The 15,551-nt window shown below is 48.1% G+C and overlaps 1 protein-coding gene across 2 annotated transcripts in view; it reads right to left on the bottom strand.

Annotated features, from left to right (window-relative positions):
• LOC144601790 (ETS domain-containing protein Elk-1-like) overlaps positions 1–15,551 on the bottom strand; it is a 52,491-nt gene that overhangs the window by 7,911 nt on the left and 29,029 nt on the right. For both annotated transcript variants that reach the window (XM_078414210.1, XM_078414209.1), the window contains exons 2-4: positions 7,455–7,665; positions 3,340–4,053; positions 505–606 (exon numbers count right to left, since the gene is read on the bottom strand). In XM_078414210.1, coding sequence (XP_078270336.1) covers positions 505–606; positions 3,340–4,053; positions 7,455–7,658 — 1,020 coding nt within the window. In that variant the 5' untranslated portion in view covers positions 7,659–7,665. The remainder of the gene's footprint in view (positions 1–504; positions 607–3,339; positions 4,054–7,454; positions 7,666–15,551) is intronic.

Here is a 15,551-nt window from a genome sequence, read left to right as displayed (position 1 = left end):
TTCTTCCCTACACATTTTGTCTGTTCCACTGCGAAATCTCCTCAAGGTGTGTCTACTTTGAAGAAGTTCTCCTCCTCTCTCTGACGAGTGTTCAGCACCATCCTCTCTCACTGTTCCCCCTCTGTGATTCCTCCTGCCCTCCAACTCTACGACCACGCTTTAACCCAGACCCGCTACCACAGCCATGTTTGTTTTCTCGCTACCTGCCTGCGCCTCCATCTTTATTTTAAAAGGAAGAAGGGTCTCGAACCGAAACGTCACCCATTCCTTCTCTCCAGAGATGCTGCCTGTCCCGCTGAGTTACTCCAGCTTTTTGTGTCTATCTACATTTCCTTCCTACACATTTGGCCTGCTCCACTGTGAAATCTCCTCAGTGGAGTCTGAAGAAGGGTCTCGAGCCAAAACGTCACCCATTCTTTCTCTCCAGAGATGCTGCTGGACCCGCTGAGTTACTCCAGCTTTTTGTGTCTATCCTCCCCCAATCAGTCTGGCGTTGCCTCTTACCTGAAACGAGAATTTCGCAGGGCTCATTGGAGCTATTGGGCTAAGAGTGCTCCAGAAGTGGATGGCTGACGGCAAGGTATTTGGTGTCAGTATTATCGGAGTCTGCAGTAAAAGAGAAAGGTTAAGGTAAGATTTAAAGGAACAGTCATCAATGTTGGAACCTGTGTCTTTATGAAACTCTAAAGATGGGTCCCCACCCGAAACGTCACCTGTCCATTACCACCAGCGACACTGCCTGACACGCTGAGTTATGTGTTTCATGTGCTTTGTGTTTCAATCCTTCATCAAACACTCCTGGCTCAGGTACGGTGAAAGACAGGGGTTTTTCTTTTTTTAAAACTCCCCAAAAAAATACCCCTACTCCAGATTTGGGAAAAATTTAGTTATGGTTTAGACCGAAGATAGATACAAAATGCTGGAGTACCTCAACGGGTCAGGCAACATCTCTGGAGAAAATGAGTAGGTGACATTTTGGATTAAGACCCTTCTTCACATTTTTGTCTTTAGTCTAGTCTAGTCTAATCGAGTCTAGTTGAGTTTAGAGATACAGCATGCAAACAGGCTCTTCGGCCCACCAAGTCCATGCCAACCATTGAGCATCTGTTTATACTAGTACTACATCTCACACTGTTGCATTACGCAACAGGGGCAATTTTTACAGAGGCCAATTAACCTACAAACCCACACGTTATTGGGATGCGAGAGGAAACCAGAGCACCTAGAGCAAGCCCATGTGGTCACAGAGAAACTGCACTCAGACAGCACCTGAGGTCAGGATCGAACCCGGGTCTTTGGTGCTGTGAGGTAGCAGCTGTACCAGCTGTGCCACTGTGCAGTCCTTGTGACACTTGCATATCCCAAGCCCTTGTACACCATGGAAGATCCACCATAGTAATTGGTGAGGCACCAATCACCTGACCGACTCCAGGAGAAACATTTCCCTTGTGAAATTTGGAGGAAATCCACTTTTACTGATTCACCCTCCCATAAAATGGCAGGCATTAATAGTGGGAAGCTGTTACTTAACTAGTGGCAAAAAATAACAGTCTTTAATGATCCCCTGATGATCTTTAACTGACTGTGTAAATTTTTATAAAGTAGCTTTATCTCCATCTTGTGGCAAGAATAATAACCACAGCTAAAGAGACATGCTGATTTTTTACCTTGAAATAATTTAATACAATTGTGGTTTACTAAATGGAGGAAAGTCACGTTACCTTGCTGAACATAGACACAAAGTGTTGGAGTAACTCAGCGTCTGTGGACAACATGCAGAGGTGGCGTTTTGGGTTGGATCCTTTCTACAGACAGATTGAAATGGTGGGGCAGGGAGCTGGTGGGGGGGGGGGACTGGAAGCGAGAAAAAAACCAGGATAAATCGTGGCTGGCAACAGGTAACCTCAGGCAGGGAGGTTCCCTGATAGGCCAATTGTTAGCTAGAGATGGAGTGAGTCCAAGTGATGGGCGGCACGGTAGCGCAGCGGTAGAGTTGCTGCTTTACAGCGAATGCAGCGCCGGAGACTCAGGTTCGATCCTGACTACAGGTGCTGCACTGTAAGGAGTTTGTACGTTCTCCCCGTGACCTGCGTGGGTTTTCTCCGAGATCTTCGGTTTCCTCCCACACTCCAAAGACGTACAGGTATGTAGGTTAATTGGCTGGATAAATGTAAAAATTGTCCCTAGTGGGTGTAGGATAGTGTTAATGTACTGGGTACACATTGATAACAAAGCAACTCCGCAACTCGCATTTTACGTGTGCTCGATTTACGTGTCTTTAGAATAACTCGCTTGTCTAATTACTGCCAAAGTTTAATTTATGTACTCCTATTATCATAATAACGCGCCCAAATTTATGACTAGCAAACTCATACGTCAGCTTTTAACACAATCTTGTAAACTCAGTTTTGCTTGACAGAAAGAAAACTCAAGTAATTGCATACATCTATGTTTAAATGTGTCTGCCTAGAGATTATATTTTTCTTTATAAATGGGTAATTTTCTCCGTTTTATTCTCTGACAGGTAGAGTATTGTACAGATGGAAGGGAAAGCTTTATCATGTTGTAGGATGTGATTTACCCTCATTATATCAATTGGCAGCGTAGTCATGTGTGTTGCCTGGCATACGTTTGATTTACAAAAGGACACAAAGTGTTGCAGCATCTCAGTGGGTCAGGCAGCATCTCTGGACAATATGGATAGGTGACATTTTGGGTCGAGACCCATCTTCAGGCTGATTGTAGGTGTGGGGAGGGTGAGAAGAAAGCTGGAATTCCTCCCCCCCACCCTCCCCCTCCCAACAATCATCTGAAGAAGAGACTCGACCCAAAACATTGCCTATCCATGTTCTCCAGAGAAGCTACCTGACCCACTGATTTACTCCAGCATTTTGTGTCTATCTTTGGTATAAACCAGCATCTGCGTTCCTTTTTATTACATTGCTGTTTAAATGGTGTTGTCCAAAGGGATCTTGATATCCCAGATGCTCTGTCTGAAGGAGGGTTCTGATTTGAAACACCACCTATCCATGTTCTCCATAGATGCTGCCTGACCTGCTGAGTTACCCCAGCACTTTGTGTCCTTTTGTGAATTAACCAGCATCTGCAGATCTTTGTTTCTCTATGTGTTTGATTTTCGTGCTTTTCGATTTACATGGCGTTTTTCAAGCCCGTAACCGGCTCATAAAATGCGGGGTGCCGTAAAGAATATCCAGTCTGGAGAAACTGAGAGTGCAGAATAATGATGGGACGTCACCAGATGGAGTGAATGCTGCCGTAAAATGCCGATTATCTTAACGTTAGCTTCATTCTGCTCGTGCCACCCAACGTACAACGTACCTGAACATGTTGAGTGATCAGAGTCGGCGTGACCGCACTCGTGGCAGGGAAGACCACCGCGTTCAGAAGACCAGGGTTACTCTTATCCAGAGGAGGACTATTCTGGGCCGTGAGGAGCGTGGCTGGAAGCTCCAGGTCCTTGGGCTTCTTGGGTTTGGGTGGCTGAAGGTTGCTGCTCTTATCCGCCTGGTCCAAACTGGGACTCGGTGGGCGAGATAAATCGTCAACAACTGCGATGGGACCCAGGATGATACAGTCCAATTCTTCCACATCCTCTGTCTTCACTTTGGGCTCCCCCTGGTGGGAAAGGTCGCTGGAGGTCTCCATAGGAGAGTCGTCGTCAGCCCGAGCCTGAGGTTCCTCCTCGTGCTCGTTCATCTCGGGCTCCTCGGCAAGACGCCCGAGAGAATGGACTTTGGCCTCCTGCTCCATGTTGTTGGTGGGGTCGTTGGCCTCCCTGGGCTGGTGGTTGCCACTTTGCAACGACTGGATGGTGAAGGTGGAGTAGAGTCCCGAGCGCATGTACTCGTTCCTCGAGGAGATCCTGGTGGTGGCCTTCAGCTGGCGCTGCAAGGACAGGCCCTTGTCCCTGGCCCTGCCCATCGGCCACTCGCTCTCGCTGCCGTCGTACCTGTCTGACTCCATCGCCAGGCTGTCTGGCAACGACACAAACTTGTACACAAACTTCTGCCCATTTACCTTCTTGATGATGTTCTGGAAAACAAACAAGAAAATGTCTTGTCACGGAATAGAATGGAACTCGACTCCAAGCAAAGGTTAGTTTAGAGTTTTCCAAAAATAAGCTATTTAGAATTTAAAATGTACAAACAAAAACTGCGCAAAACTCTTCATACATTCTCAGTGTCTGTACATTCAATAGTGTTGGGCTCAGTAGTGTTTGCACTGAGGGGCAGTGAAAAGCTTTTGTTGCGTGCTATCCAGTCAAAGAAAAGACTACATGATTACAATCAACCATCCACAGTGCATAGGAAAAGGATAAAGATTACACATTTAGTACATGTCTTGAGCACATTTAGTACATGCAGCAAGAGAACAGGCCCTTCGGCCCACAATGCCTGTGCTGAACAGGGCGGCATCATGGTGCAGCAGTAGAGTTGCTGCCTTACAGCGCCAGAGACCTGGGTTCGATCCGAACCTCGGGTGCTGTCTGTAAGGGGTTTGCACGTTCTCCCTGTGACCGCGTGGGTTTTCTGCAGGTGCTCCATTTTCCTCCCCCATTCCAAAGATGTGCAGGCTTGTAGGTTAATTAGCTTCTGTAAATTGTCCCTAGTGTGTAGGATAGAACTAGTGTATGGGTGATCGTTGGTCAGCACCGACTCAGTGGGTCGAAGGGCCTGTTTCCATGCGGTATCTCTAAACTAAACTAAAAAGAAAATGTCTAGACGAACTCTTATCTACCTGCACATAATTCATATCCACTCCATTCCCTGCACCTGTCCAGCACTCTTTCATATTTCTATTGTACACCCCATGTTTCTTTTTTTTCCTAATCAGATGTGCAGCACTTTGGTCATCGTGGGTTGTTTTTAAATGTGCTATACAAATAAAATTGACTTGACTTGACTTGACCATGTGTAAAAAAAACTTTCCCCGCACATCTCCTTTAAACTTTGCCCTTCTCATCTTAAGCTATGCCCTCTGTTATTTGATATTTCCATGCTGGGAAAAAAAGGATTCTGACTGTCTACCCTATCTGTGCCTCTCGTAACTTCATACACTTCTATCAGATCTCCCCTCAACCTCATCCTACCTTGGCAACTAGTGTCCCTTGCACTACAGTGGACTCGTTTCCTAATTGGGCATTTCTGAAATACTGTCTTGAGTTTTGCGGTCTTTTTCTTTTCACCATCTTGTATAATTTGTGAATAATTTTCATATAATTTATGAATACTGTAATTTCCATATAAATTTATGAATAGTTTTTGTGTAATGTCTATATAATTTACATGTCATTTATGTATACCACAGTCAACAACTGCGATGGGACCCAGGATGATACAGTCCAATTCTTCCACATCCTCTGTCTTCACTTTGGGCTCCCCCTGGTGGGAAAGGTCGCTGGAGGTTTATAGAGACATATGATTTAAGTGTGGTTTATATATAGTTTATGTATAATTTGTTTTGTGTTGTGAAGAATCCATGTATAACCCATGAACAGTATAATTCATGTATAAACCATGTTTTGATGTTGGCTGAGTCTATGTGCCTGTGATGCTGCTGCCAGCAAGATTATCATTGTACCTGTACCTCACCTTACATGACCATAAATACACATTGACTTGAGCCTTCTGATTTCTCACGAGGTGGCTCTCCTGGTCTTTCAGGGACGACACAGACAGACAAACACTACTTCAGCCCAAGATAGAGACAAAATATTGGAATAGCCCCTTCTTTCCCCCACCCCCTCATCTCACCCCCTTTCTCTTTCCCCATTTTTCATGCTCATACATCAGAATTAGGCCATTCGGCCCATCGAGTCTACTCCGTCATTCAATCACGGCTGATCTATCTTTCCCTCCTCTGACTTTCACTCCTCTCTGCTCCCCCCCCCCCCCCCCTTTCAACATTTCTCTTCATATTTACGCTGGCACCTCTTTGGAGTAACTTGGCGGGTCAGGCAGCATCTCTGGAGAAAAGGAATAGGTGACATTTCGGGTCTGAACCCTTTTTCCAGATACTTCAGGCTCCAATCTGAAGAAGGGTTCCGACCCGAAACGTCCGACACAACGCTTCAGCCCATCTCCCCCTCCACACCAGCAGATGTCACTGTTTAATGTCGAGCATTACTATCTATTCTCTGTATCTCTCGTATTGTCCTGCCTAATAACCTCACAGATGTCCCGTGTTTTTCCTGGCTTCCTGCACGTTGTCAGATTTAATCACCCAGCCATTAGCAGCGCAATGCTTAATCTTAATTCACTCTAACTTCCATTCACCCTTCACCTTTCTGCTTGCCGGCAGCATCATGAAGCAGTCCCTCCAATACAAAATCCTCCTTCCCCATTTTCATGGCCTCCTCCCAATTCCCCATCTCTAATCTCCTCCAACACTACAACATCTCCGCTGTCTCCCAAATCGGGCCTCTGGAATATCTTTGATATTAATTGTCCCAACAGAGGAGGCTGAGCCTTCAGCTGTTAAGACTTTCAGCTTCAGATTTCTACTCATGGCTCCTTTCTTCCCCCTACCCCCTTCTCCCTCTTCTCACCCACCTCTTTCCTCCCTTCTCCCTTTTTTCCACCCCCCCCCCCCCCGCTTCCCATCCCCCTCTCTTACCTCCCATCACACCCTCTTCTCACCTTCCTCTCTTTCCTCCATTCTCCCCTGGCCTTTCACCACCCCCACTCCTCTCCATCAATGGAGGGAGGTCCTCTCCAACCATTCCTGAGTTCATCTGTTGCCGGCCCTGATTTGTTTTGCCCATTCCTTCTCTCCAGTGATGTAGCCTGTCCCGCTGAGTTACTCCAGCATTTTGTGTGTCGATTTAAACCAGCATCTGCAGTTCTTTCCTACACCTGATTTGTTCTGGTCTTTTCTCTCCTCCGGTCCCCCCCATATAGGTTATGGGTATCAAGGTACATTAGACTACTGGCCTTTGCAATAAGTATCATTTCTTCACAGATGAGGTGGGTCAGACATCTTAAAACTCCATTCGAAACACGATCCTACCACATGAACAATACTCAATTTACCTGTGACAATTCTTTGCATTACTTTCAGTCTGAGGAAGGGTCCCGACCTGAATCGTCATCTTGTAGCGGGTGCGCAAAAAGGGCCCGGAATGAAGGCAAGGGGCCAGGCAAATTCCCTAAAGGCTTTTATTACACACAGCACACTACTCTCCGCTTCAGTGAGAGACTGAAGACTACTCTCGCGCCAAAACCCCTGCTACTTATCCCCGTAACTGGGGGCCGTCCCCGAACCTGTCCATCACCGTGCCGAAGGGTTCGATGTGGGAGTGGCCTGACCTTTGCGAGCCGCCACAATCTATTCCTGTTCTCCGGAGATGCTGGCTGACCCGCTGAGTTGCTTTGTGTCTAAACTGTACTAAGCCCGCGTTGACCATATCTGCATTACTTGCCGAGGGCTCTCACCTTTTCGTAGTAGTATCTGAGAGCTCGGCTCAGCTTGTCGTAGTTCATGTTGGTTTTGTTCTTGCGCATGCCCCACAGTCGCGCCACCTCCTCCGCGTTGCGCAGCTTGAACTCCCCGTCCTTGGACGTCCAGCAGATGAGATCGTTCTTGTTCTCGTCCAAGAGCTGCCGCAGGAATTGCCACAGAGTTATCGAGTTGTCCATCGCTGGGCTGCGGTGAACAAACACAAAAAACAATCGTTGATATCAGTCTCCACCCAAGGCACAGTGCCACTCGAAAACAAAAATTACATTTGCAAGTTCCAAAATCTGGTTCAAAGTCGGTTGTTCATAGGTTTTAGGAGCAGATTCAGACCATTCGGCCCTTCATTGCCATTCAATCACGGCTGGTCTATCTTTCCTTCCCAACCCCATTCTCCTGCTTTCCCGCCATAACCCCTGACGCCCGTACTAATCAAGAATCTGTCAATCTGCACCTTAAAAAATCCATTGACAGCCTCCACAGCTTTCTGTGTCAACGAATTGCACAGTTTAACCACCCTCTGACTGAAGAAAGGCCCTGTTTCCTTTCTGTGTCTCTAAACGAAACTGTGTGTTGTCTAGATCCAGGCACCACAATCTCAAAATAAGGGTCATTTGTGAATGAGTTTAGAAGAAATTTCTTCATCCAGAGGGTTTAGTTTAGTTTAATTTAGGGATTAAGTATGGAAAAAGGCCCTTTCGGCCCAACGAGACCATCGATCACCCATTAGCACTGGGGTTCTACCAATTCCACTTTTGCATCCACTCCTTACACACTAGGGAAATGTTACAGAGGCCAATGAGCCTATCAAACCTGGGATCTTTGGGATGTGGGAGGAAACTGGTACATCCAGAGGCCACAGGTCACATGGTCACAGGGAGAACGTGCAAACTTCACACAGGCAGCACCCGAGGGCAGGATGGAATTCGAGTCTCTGAGGCAGTAACTCCACCGCTGCCCCACTGTGACCACAGTCATAGAAAACATCAACTACACACCTACCCTGGCAAGTCCAATGAGAGCTTTGGGCATTACAATGAAATCACCTTCCGGAGGTTGATGCTAAGCGGAGGATTCAAACTGCGGGCTGAAACAACACACTACTAACTCCTCGAAGCACCTGGGACAGGCGCAAACCGCTGGAGTAACTCAGCAGTCAGGCAGCATCTCTGGAGAGAACAGATGGGCGACGTTTTGTGTCGGGACCCTTCTTCAGAAGCTCCTCTTCTTCGGAGACTCTCCAGAGTCTGAAGAAGGCCCCCAACTCGAAACGTCACCCGATCTGTTTTCTCCAGAGATGCTGCCTGACCTGCTGTGTTTAGCACTTTTGTGCCTATCTTTGGTGTAATCCAGCATCTGCAGTTCCTTTCAACACACCTCGAAGTACCTTCTCAGCTGAGGGGAGTTGTACAGCAGAGGTACAAGGGATCAAGCAAAAAAAAAAAGATGGAATATATTAAAACACACGTCAGATAAAATAATAGTTTTTCAGTGATCCAACGCACTAGAGCACTATGGCAATGTGCGTCAGGCATCATTCAGTGGGTGACACCTTTGGCTCTTGAGTCAATTGATTGTAGGCTCGACTCCCACTCCAGAGGCTTGGAGTGGCTTCACAAAGTGAGGTGACACAGCACAGCCAGGGCTTTGAATGACGTACTGAGACAGAGTACTCATGTAGATGGTTAGCATCTGGAAATCCAACAAATGTCGACTGGGTTTTGAAATCCGTGTGGCACACAGCATTGAAGACAGCGTTCTAGCACATCCATCCTCCCTGTGCTTGGTAGAGACCCACAAACTCCAATTAACCCCGCAAACCCTCCCATATCATGTATAAAATGGCAGGCAGACATTCCAACATTGTTTTGAGGGTCTATAGCACCGTGGAGGGGGCAGGGCTGAGGGAGTCGTACAGTGGGAGGGGAGTGTGGAGGGCGTGTCGTACAGTCGGAGGAAGGGGCGTACTCACGGAAGTGCTGAGGGAGTGTCGTACAGTCGGAGGGGTGTGGAGAGAGTGCCTTGAGAAGTGTCCTCAGGCCCCGAGAATAGGCCCCTTGGCGACAGCTCCCCCGACAATGGGCTCCTTGACAAGTCCCCTTGACGACGGGTCCCCTTGACGACAGGTCCCCTTGACGACAGGTCCCCTTGACGACAACAACGGGTCCCTTGACGACGACAATGGGTCCCTTAATGACGGACCTCTTAACGACAGGCCCATGACAACAAGTCCAAGATAAGGAACTCATTGACAACAGGCCCCACAACCACGTGCCCCTTGACGACGGGACCCCTCGACGCAAGGTCCCCAACAACGAATCCCACAGGTCTATTCCGTTAGATCGTGGTGATCTCCACTGAAATACCATCTAATGGCTTTTGTTGGTGATCTTTGAAATCTCAGTCCAACAAGAACCCAGTTATAAAAAATTTCAACCGATACCTCCTGCCTTAGCAACGTTTCTTTAACAGGATAGAATCCCGGATTTCCATAAAAATGTGTGAAGGATGCTTTCTCTTGCACAGACCACCTCTTGCCCAATGATTGGGACCCATTTATTCTGGATGCTCCCATGAGGTGATAAGGTTTCAGTCTATCCTGCCAATGCCTTTGACAGACCCCACGGGCGCCGTGGCCTACAAGGAAGCCGGCGCGGTGCAAGGTCGGTGTAGCGAGGAGTCCCTGGAGGTCAGGCCGTGGGTGGAGGAGGGCGTGAGCAAAGAAGGGACCTACATCAGTCCCTGATTTCTGAAGAAGGGTCCTGACGTTTAACATCAGACAGGCCCGCAGTGGGTGCTGGAGGACACGCCGCCGAGAGCAAAGAGGGTCTTAGCGTGGGTGGGGGGCCACCGAGAGCAAAGAGGGTCTTAGCGTGGGGGTGGAGGGGCTGCCGAGAGCGAAGAGGGTCTTAGCGTGGGGGTGGAGGGGCTGCCGAGAGCAAAGAGGGTCTTAGCGTGGGGGTGGAGGGGCTGCCGAGAGTGAAGAGGGTCTTAGCGTGGGGGTGGAGGGGCTGCCGAGAGCGAAGAGGGTCTTAGCGTGGGTGAGGGGGGGGGCACAGAGAGCGAAGAGGGTCTTAGCATGGGGGGGGGGGGGGGAGGCGCCGAGAGCGAAGAGGGACCCGGCCGACGTGGGGGGACCACCGAGAGAATAATAAGAGACCTGGCGTGGGGCCGCTGCTGAGAACAACGAGGGGCCATTGGGACTACATTGAACACTTTGTCAGCACCCCATACTCCTTGCGTACTTTGTCTCTGGTGTGCAAAACAAAGTATTTTACCGTGACATATCTATCACGTACGATAATAAAGTATCAACTAATCATGTTGTATTTCCAGCAGATCACCCTTTTACCATTCTATGTTCAATTTGGCGCAAATCCTCCTAATTGAATTAGTTTAGCCCGTATCATTCTCGTTACACATCTCCTTCCCCAAATCTGCTCCTCATTGCAAAATGACCACTATTTAAATCATTTCTACAAAACAAAATAATGTAGTCATTCTCACGTTACTGTGCTGGGAACTTGCTGTATGCAAATCACATTCCTACATTAGAACAGAGATTATTGCAGACACAACGAACCGCAGATGCTAGTTTACAAAAAAAAGGTACAAAGTGCTGGAGTAACTGAGTGGTCAGGCAGCATCTCTGGAGGAGATGGATAGGCAACATTCAGGGTCGGAACTCCTCTTCAGACTCATTGAATTGATTGATTGAAAGACACAGTATGGAAACAGGCCCTTTGGCCCACCGAGTCCATCGATCACCCATTCAGACCGTTTCTATCCCTATTTTGCATTCCACACCCTACACACTGGGGGCAATTTACAGAGGGCCAATTATCCTACAAACCCGCACACGTCTTTGGGAAACCAGAGCACCAGGAGGAAACCCACGCAGTCACAGGCAGAACTTGCAAACTTCGTACAGACAGCATGCGAGGTGAGGGTCGAACCTGGGTCTTTGGTGCTGTGAGGCAGCAGCCCGACCGGATGTGCCACCGTGCTGCCCGTACCGCCAGAGTATTTCGCTGGCCTTACAGGTGCGTTCATGAGGTTCTGAAAGAGTCGTGAACAATACCGTACAAAATTCAAGTCTTTCCTTTAATTCTCCCCATCTTACCTTCTTACCATGGACCACCGCCCCTCCGACCTTCTGGAGGGCAAATCTATCGAACCTCCTGTGGCTGGAGCCAGTGTGGAACAGGAGAGGGCTCACAACCGGCCGCTCCCTCTGCACCGTGCCAGCACCAGGCCGGTTTCACAAGCCCCGCCGGAGGCCTCTCTCTGGTCCTCTCGGTGCGGACAGGAAGCGAGGCTTGTCGAGTGGGGAGACGTTATCCGAGGCCCGTTTTTAGCAGATGGTGCTGCGGTAAATGTGGGCTGCTAATTTCTGAAGGCCTTGGAAATAGGAGCAGTGTGATTTCCTTTGCCCGAGTCTGCATCACAAACCATCAGCCAGTGAGTGACGCGCAAAACTGCACAAAAGCAGTACAAATAAAGCGTTATTAACTACTCCTACAGCAGGATGTCCTTGATGTGAAGTGGCTTCTTTTTTTTTATAACACCTTTATCCTGGCAGTGTTCAAAACGCCGTCCCTTCAATGGCTATTGCTTTGGCTGTCCATGAAAGTAGATATTTTGCCGTTTGTATTAATGCAGTGTCGGGCCTCAGTTCTCTGGGCACCTCAGTATTTATTTACGTCGTATATCCCCCTCCCCATAAACCAACAACACTCACTGTCCGAGCGAGGGTCACTGTAAATCAGGCGGTACACTAGCACAAAAGAAAACTGTAGGTGGACACAAAATGCTGGAATAACCCAGCGGGTCAGGCAGCATCTCTGTAGAAAATGGATAGGTGATGGTTTCGGGTCGGAACCCTTCCTCAAACTGAAAGATAGAGAAGGCCAGAACAAAACAGGGCCGGCCACAGATGGGTCTGAGGAAGGGCCTCAACCCGAAACGTCACCTATACCTTTTCTCCAGAGATGCTGCCTGACCCGCTGAGTCACTCCAGCTTTTTATGTCTATCTCTGGCAACAGATGACCTCAGGAGGGGTGGGCGGGGAAGATGTGCTAATGACAGGGATACAGGGATGTGAACAGTGGAACTAGTAGGACGGCTACAGTGAGTGAGGGGGGAGAGAGGGGGTGTGGTGGGGGGGGGGGGGGGAGGAATAGAGGAGTTACTTGAACTCCTGTGTTCTTAAAATAACGTTTTTTAAAGAAAACTGTGTTTGGGTCACATTGTGAGAACTCCACTGGAGAAGGGTCCCAACCCGAAGTGTTACCGTTCCACGTTCTCCAGAAATGCTGCATGACCCGTTGTGCTACTCCAGCACTTAATGTCTTCTTTTGGAAACCTGCAGTTTCTTGTATCCCCAGAAAAGGTTTCTTCTCTTTAGGATGGTAATGATTTGGGAAATACCGATAAAGAACAGAGACCCGGCTTCAAACCTGACTACGGGTGCTGTCTGTATGGAGCTTATACGTTCTCCCGGTGACCACACGGGTTTTCTCTGGGTGCTGTGGTTTCCTCCCACACTCCAAAAACGTACATGTTACGTATTGGCTACTGTGAATTGTAAATTGTATCGAGTGTGTAGGATAGTGCTAGTTAGTGTATGGGGTTATCCCTGGTCAGCATGGACTCGGTGGGCTGAAGGGCCTGTTTCCACGCTGTGACTCTAAAGTCTATATAAACAGTTCAAAGAATCACAATACAGGTCGGACATCATCTCCTCCCTGTGATAACTTCAAGTGAAATCCATGGAGTTGCAACAGCCATTACACATAATTCAAAGCTCACCGAAGACTTTGATTTGGTCTCGTAGGAAATACTGCAGAGTAGTTATTCAAAGATGGCTGTCTGCTGAAACCCATGTCCATCTTTGTTTGCTTCTTGACAGCAAGCAATGAGATACAGAACCGAGCTAATCCCAGTCTACTAAGGACAGAATCTTCATCAATATTCCACACGCAAACACTGCAACTCACCTCCAGCAGACTGGACTGTCTCTTATCTACTGAACTTATAGTGTCACCAGTCACACAGCACAGGGACAGGTCTTTTGACCTTCCCCATCCATTGAGTATCCCTCCTAAACAAATCCAACTTAACAATACTTTGTCAGTAGCCTTCAAAATAGTGCTTGGCATTACACACCTTAAATGACAATAGACAATAGACAATAGGTGCAGGAGTAGGCCATTCGGCCCTTCGAGCCAGCACCACCATTCAATGTGATCATGGCTGATTATTCTCAATCAGTACCCCATTCCTGCCTTCTCCCCATACCCCCTGACTCCGCTATCCTTAAGAGCTCTACCTAGTTCTCTCTTGAATGCATTCAGAGAATTGGCCTCCACTGCCCTCTGAGGCAGAGAATTCCACAGATTTACAACTCTCTGACTGAAAAAGTTTTTCAGAAAATGTTGTGAGAGTCTCTGCCTCCACTCAGACAGTACATCCCAACCCCATCCTGTGGTCCCAGTATCGCAGCTGGTAGAGCCGCTGCTTACAGCGCCAGAGACCCAGGTTCAATCCCGACCTCGGGTGCTGTCTGTGTGGAGTTTGCACTTTCTCTCTGTGATGCATGGTTTTCCTCTGGGTGCTCTGGTTTCCCCCCACACCCCAAAGACGTGTGGGTTTGTAGGTCAACTGACTTCTTTAAATTGCCTCTAGTGTGCAGGGAGCAGACGAAAAAGTGGGATAACTAAGGACTAGTGTGAATGAGTGATTGATTGTCATTATGAACTTGGTGGGTCGAATGATCTGCTTCCATGCTGTCTCTCATTGAGTGAAATGTTCTTTTTTTGATATATATCCCCTACAGCTCTCTTCCTCCTTATCTTGGCCCTATGTCCTCTGGAAAAATGTTCAATATATTTTACTTTGATTCCAGAACCATGGTCATCCCAACCTGGGTAGTCAAGCAGCAATGTTTGAATGCATTCAATGTTTGGACAGCACAGTGGTGCAGCTGGTTGTCGTGCCATTGCCCCATAGCATCAGAGACCCAGGTTCGATCCCGACCTCGGATGGAGTCTGTGTGGAGTTTGCACGCTCTCTTTCTGACTAGACTAACTCAGCAGGTCAAGCAGTATCTCTGAAGAACATAAATTGGTGATGTTCAGGGTCGGAACCCTTCTTCAAATTGATTGTGGTGAGGGGGGGGGGAATTCAGTACGAAGGGTCCTGATCCAAAATGTCACCTATCCACGTTCTCCAGTGATGCTGCCTAACCCGCTGAGTTACTCCAGCACTTGGTGTCTCTTTTTTTCTTAACTGGCATCTGCAGTTCCCTGTTTTTCCCCTGTAAACTGTGTGCTCCAGTATCCTCCCACATTCCAAAGACATGCGAGAGTTGTAGGTTGATTGGCCTCCCTAAATTGTGCCTAGCATGTAGGAATTGGATGCAAAAGTGGGATAACATGGAGCTAGTGTGAACGGGTGTTCAATGGTGAACGTGGATCTATTTCCATGCTGTACATTTCAATCAATCAATGGATCAATCCCGATCCCAAGAAACGGCCGAAGAGGTTGGCAACGAGGGCAGAAATACCGTTGGCAGCCTGGGAATTGAAGGTGAAAGGAATGTTGGCTTGGGTCCACACTCTTCACTGCGTGGGAGAATTTTTAACTCGACCAACTAAGTAAAAAAATGATTCCAACAATGCAGACACTCCCTGAGCTAGAATAGAATCACACGGCCATCTCCTATTTCAAAGGTAGGACTTGTGCAACTGGAGTTTCTCATATACTTGTCATGGATTACACAGGGTTGGCAAGGCCTGTACTTGCTGCCCTGGAAGTGTTAGCTCTACTATTTCAGAGTCTTCCTCATCTGGGGCAGCCCAGTGGTATCGTGCTGGAGTTGCTGCCTTCCGGCGGTAGAGACCCGGGTTCGATCCTGATCTCGGGTGCTGCCCGTGTGGAATTTGCACGTTCTCCCCGTGACAGCGATCAGGACGATCCAGGAGCCCATCCAACCCTTAAGGTCCATGCAGCTTCTTTAGTTAGTTTAGTTTACAGATACAGTATGGAAACAGGCACTTTGGCCCAACGCGTC

Source organism: Rhinoraja longicauda, chromosome 17, assembly GCF_053455715.1.
Source record: "Rhinoraja longicauda isolate Sanriku21f chromosome 17, sRhiLon1.1, whole genome shotgun sequence".
In the NCBI taxonomy this organism is placed as follows: Eukaryota; Metazoa; Chordata; class Chondrichthyes; order Rajiformes; family Arhynchobatidae; genus Rhinoraja; species Rhinoraja longicauda.
Note: the sequence above shows the minus strand (reverse complement) of the source record. Positions and strands in the feature narration are given on the sequence as shown.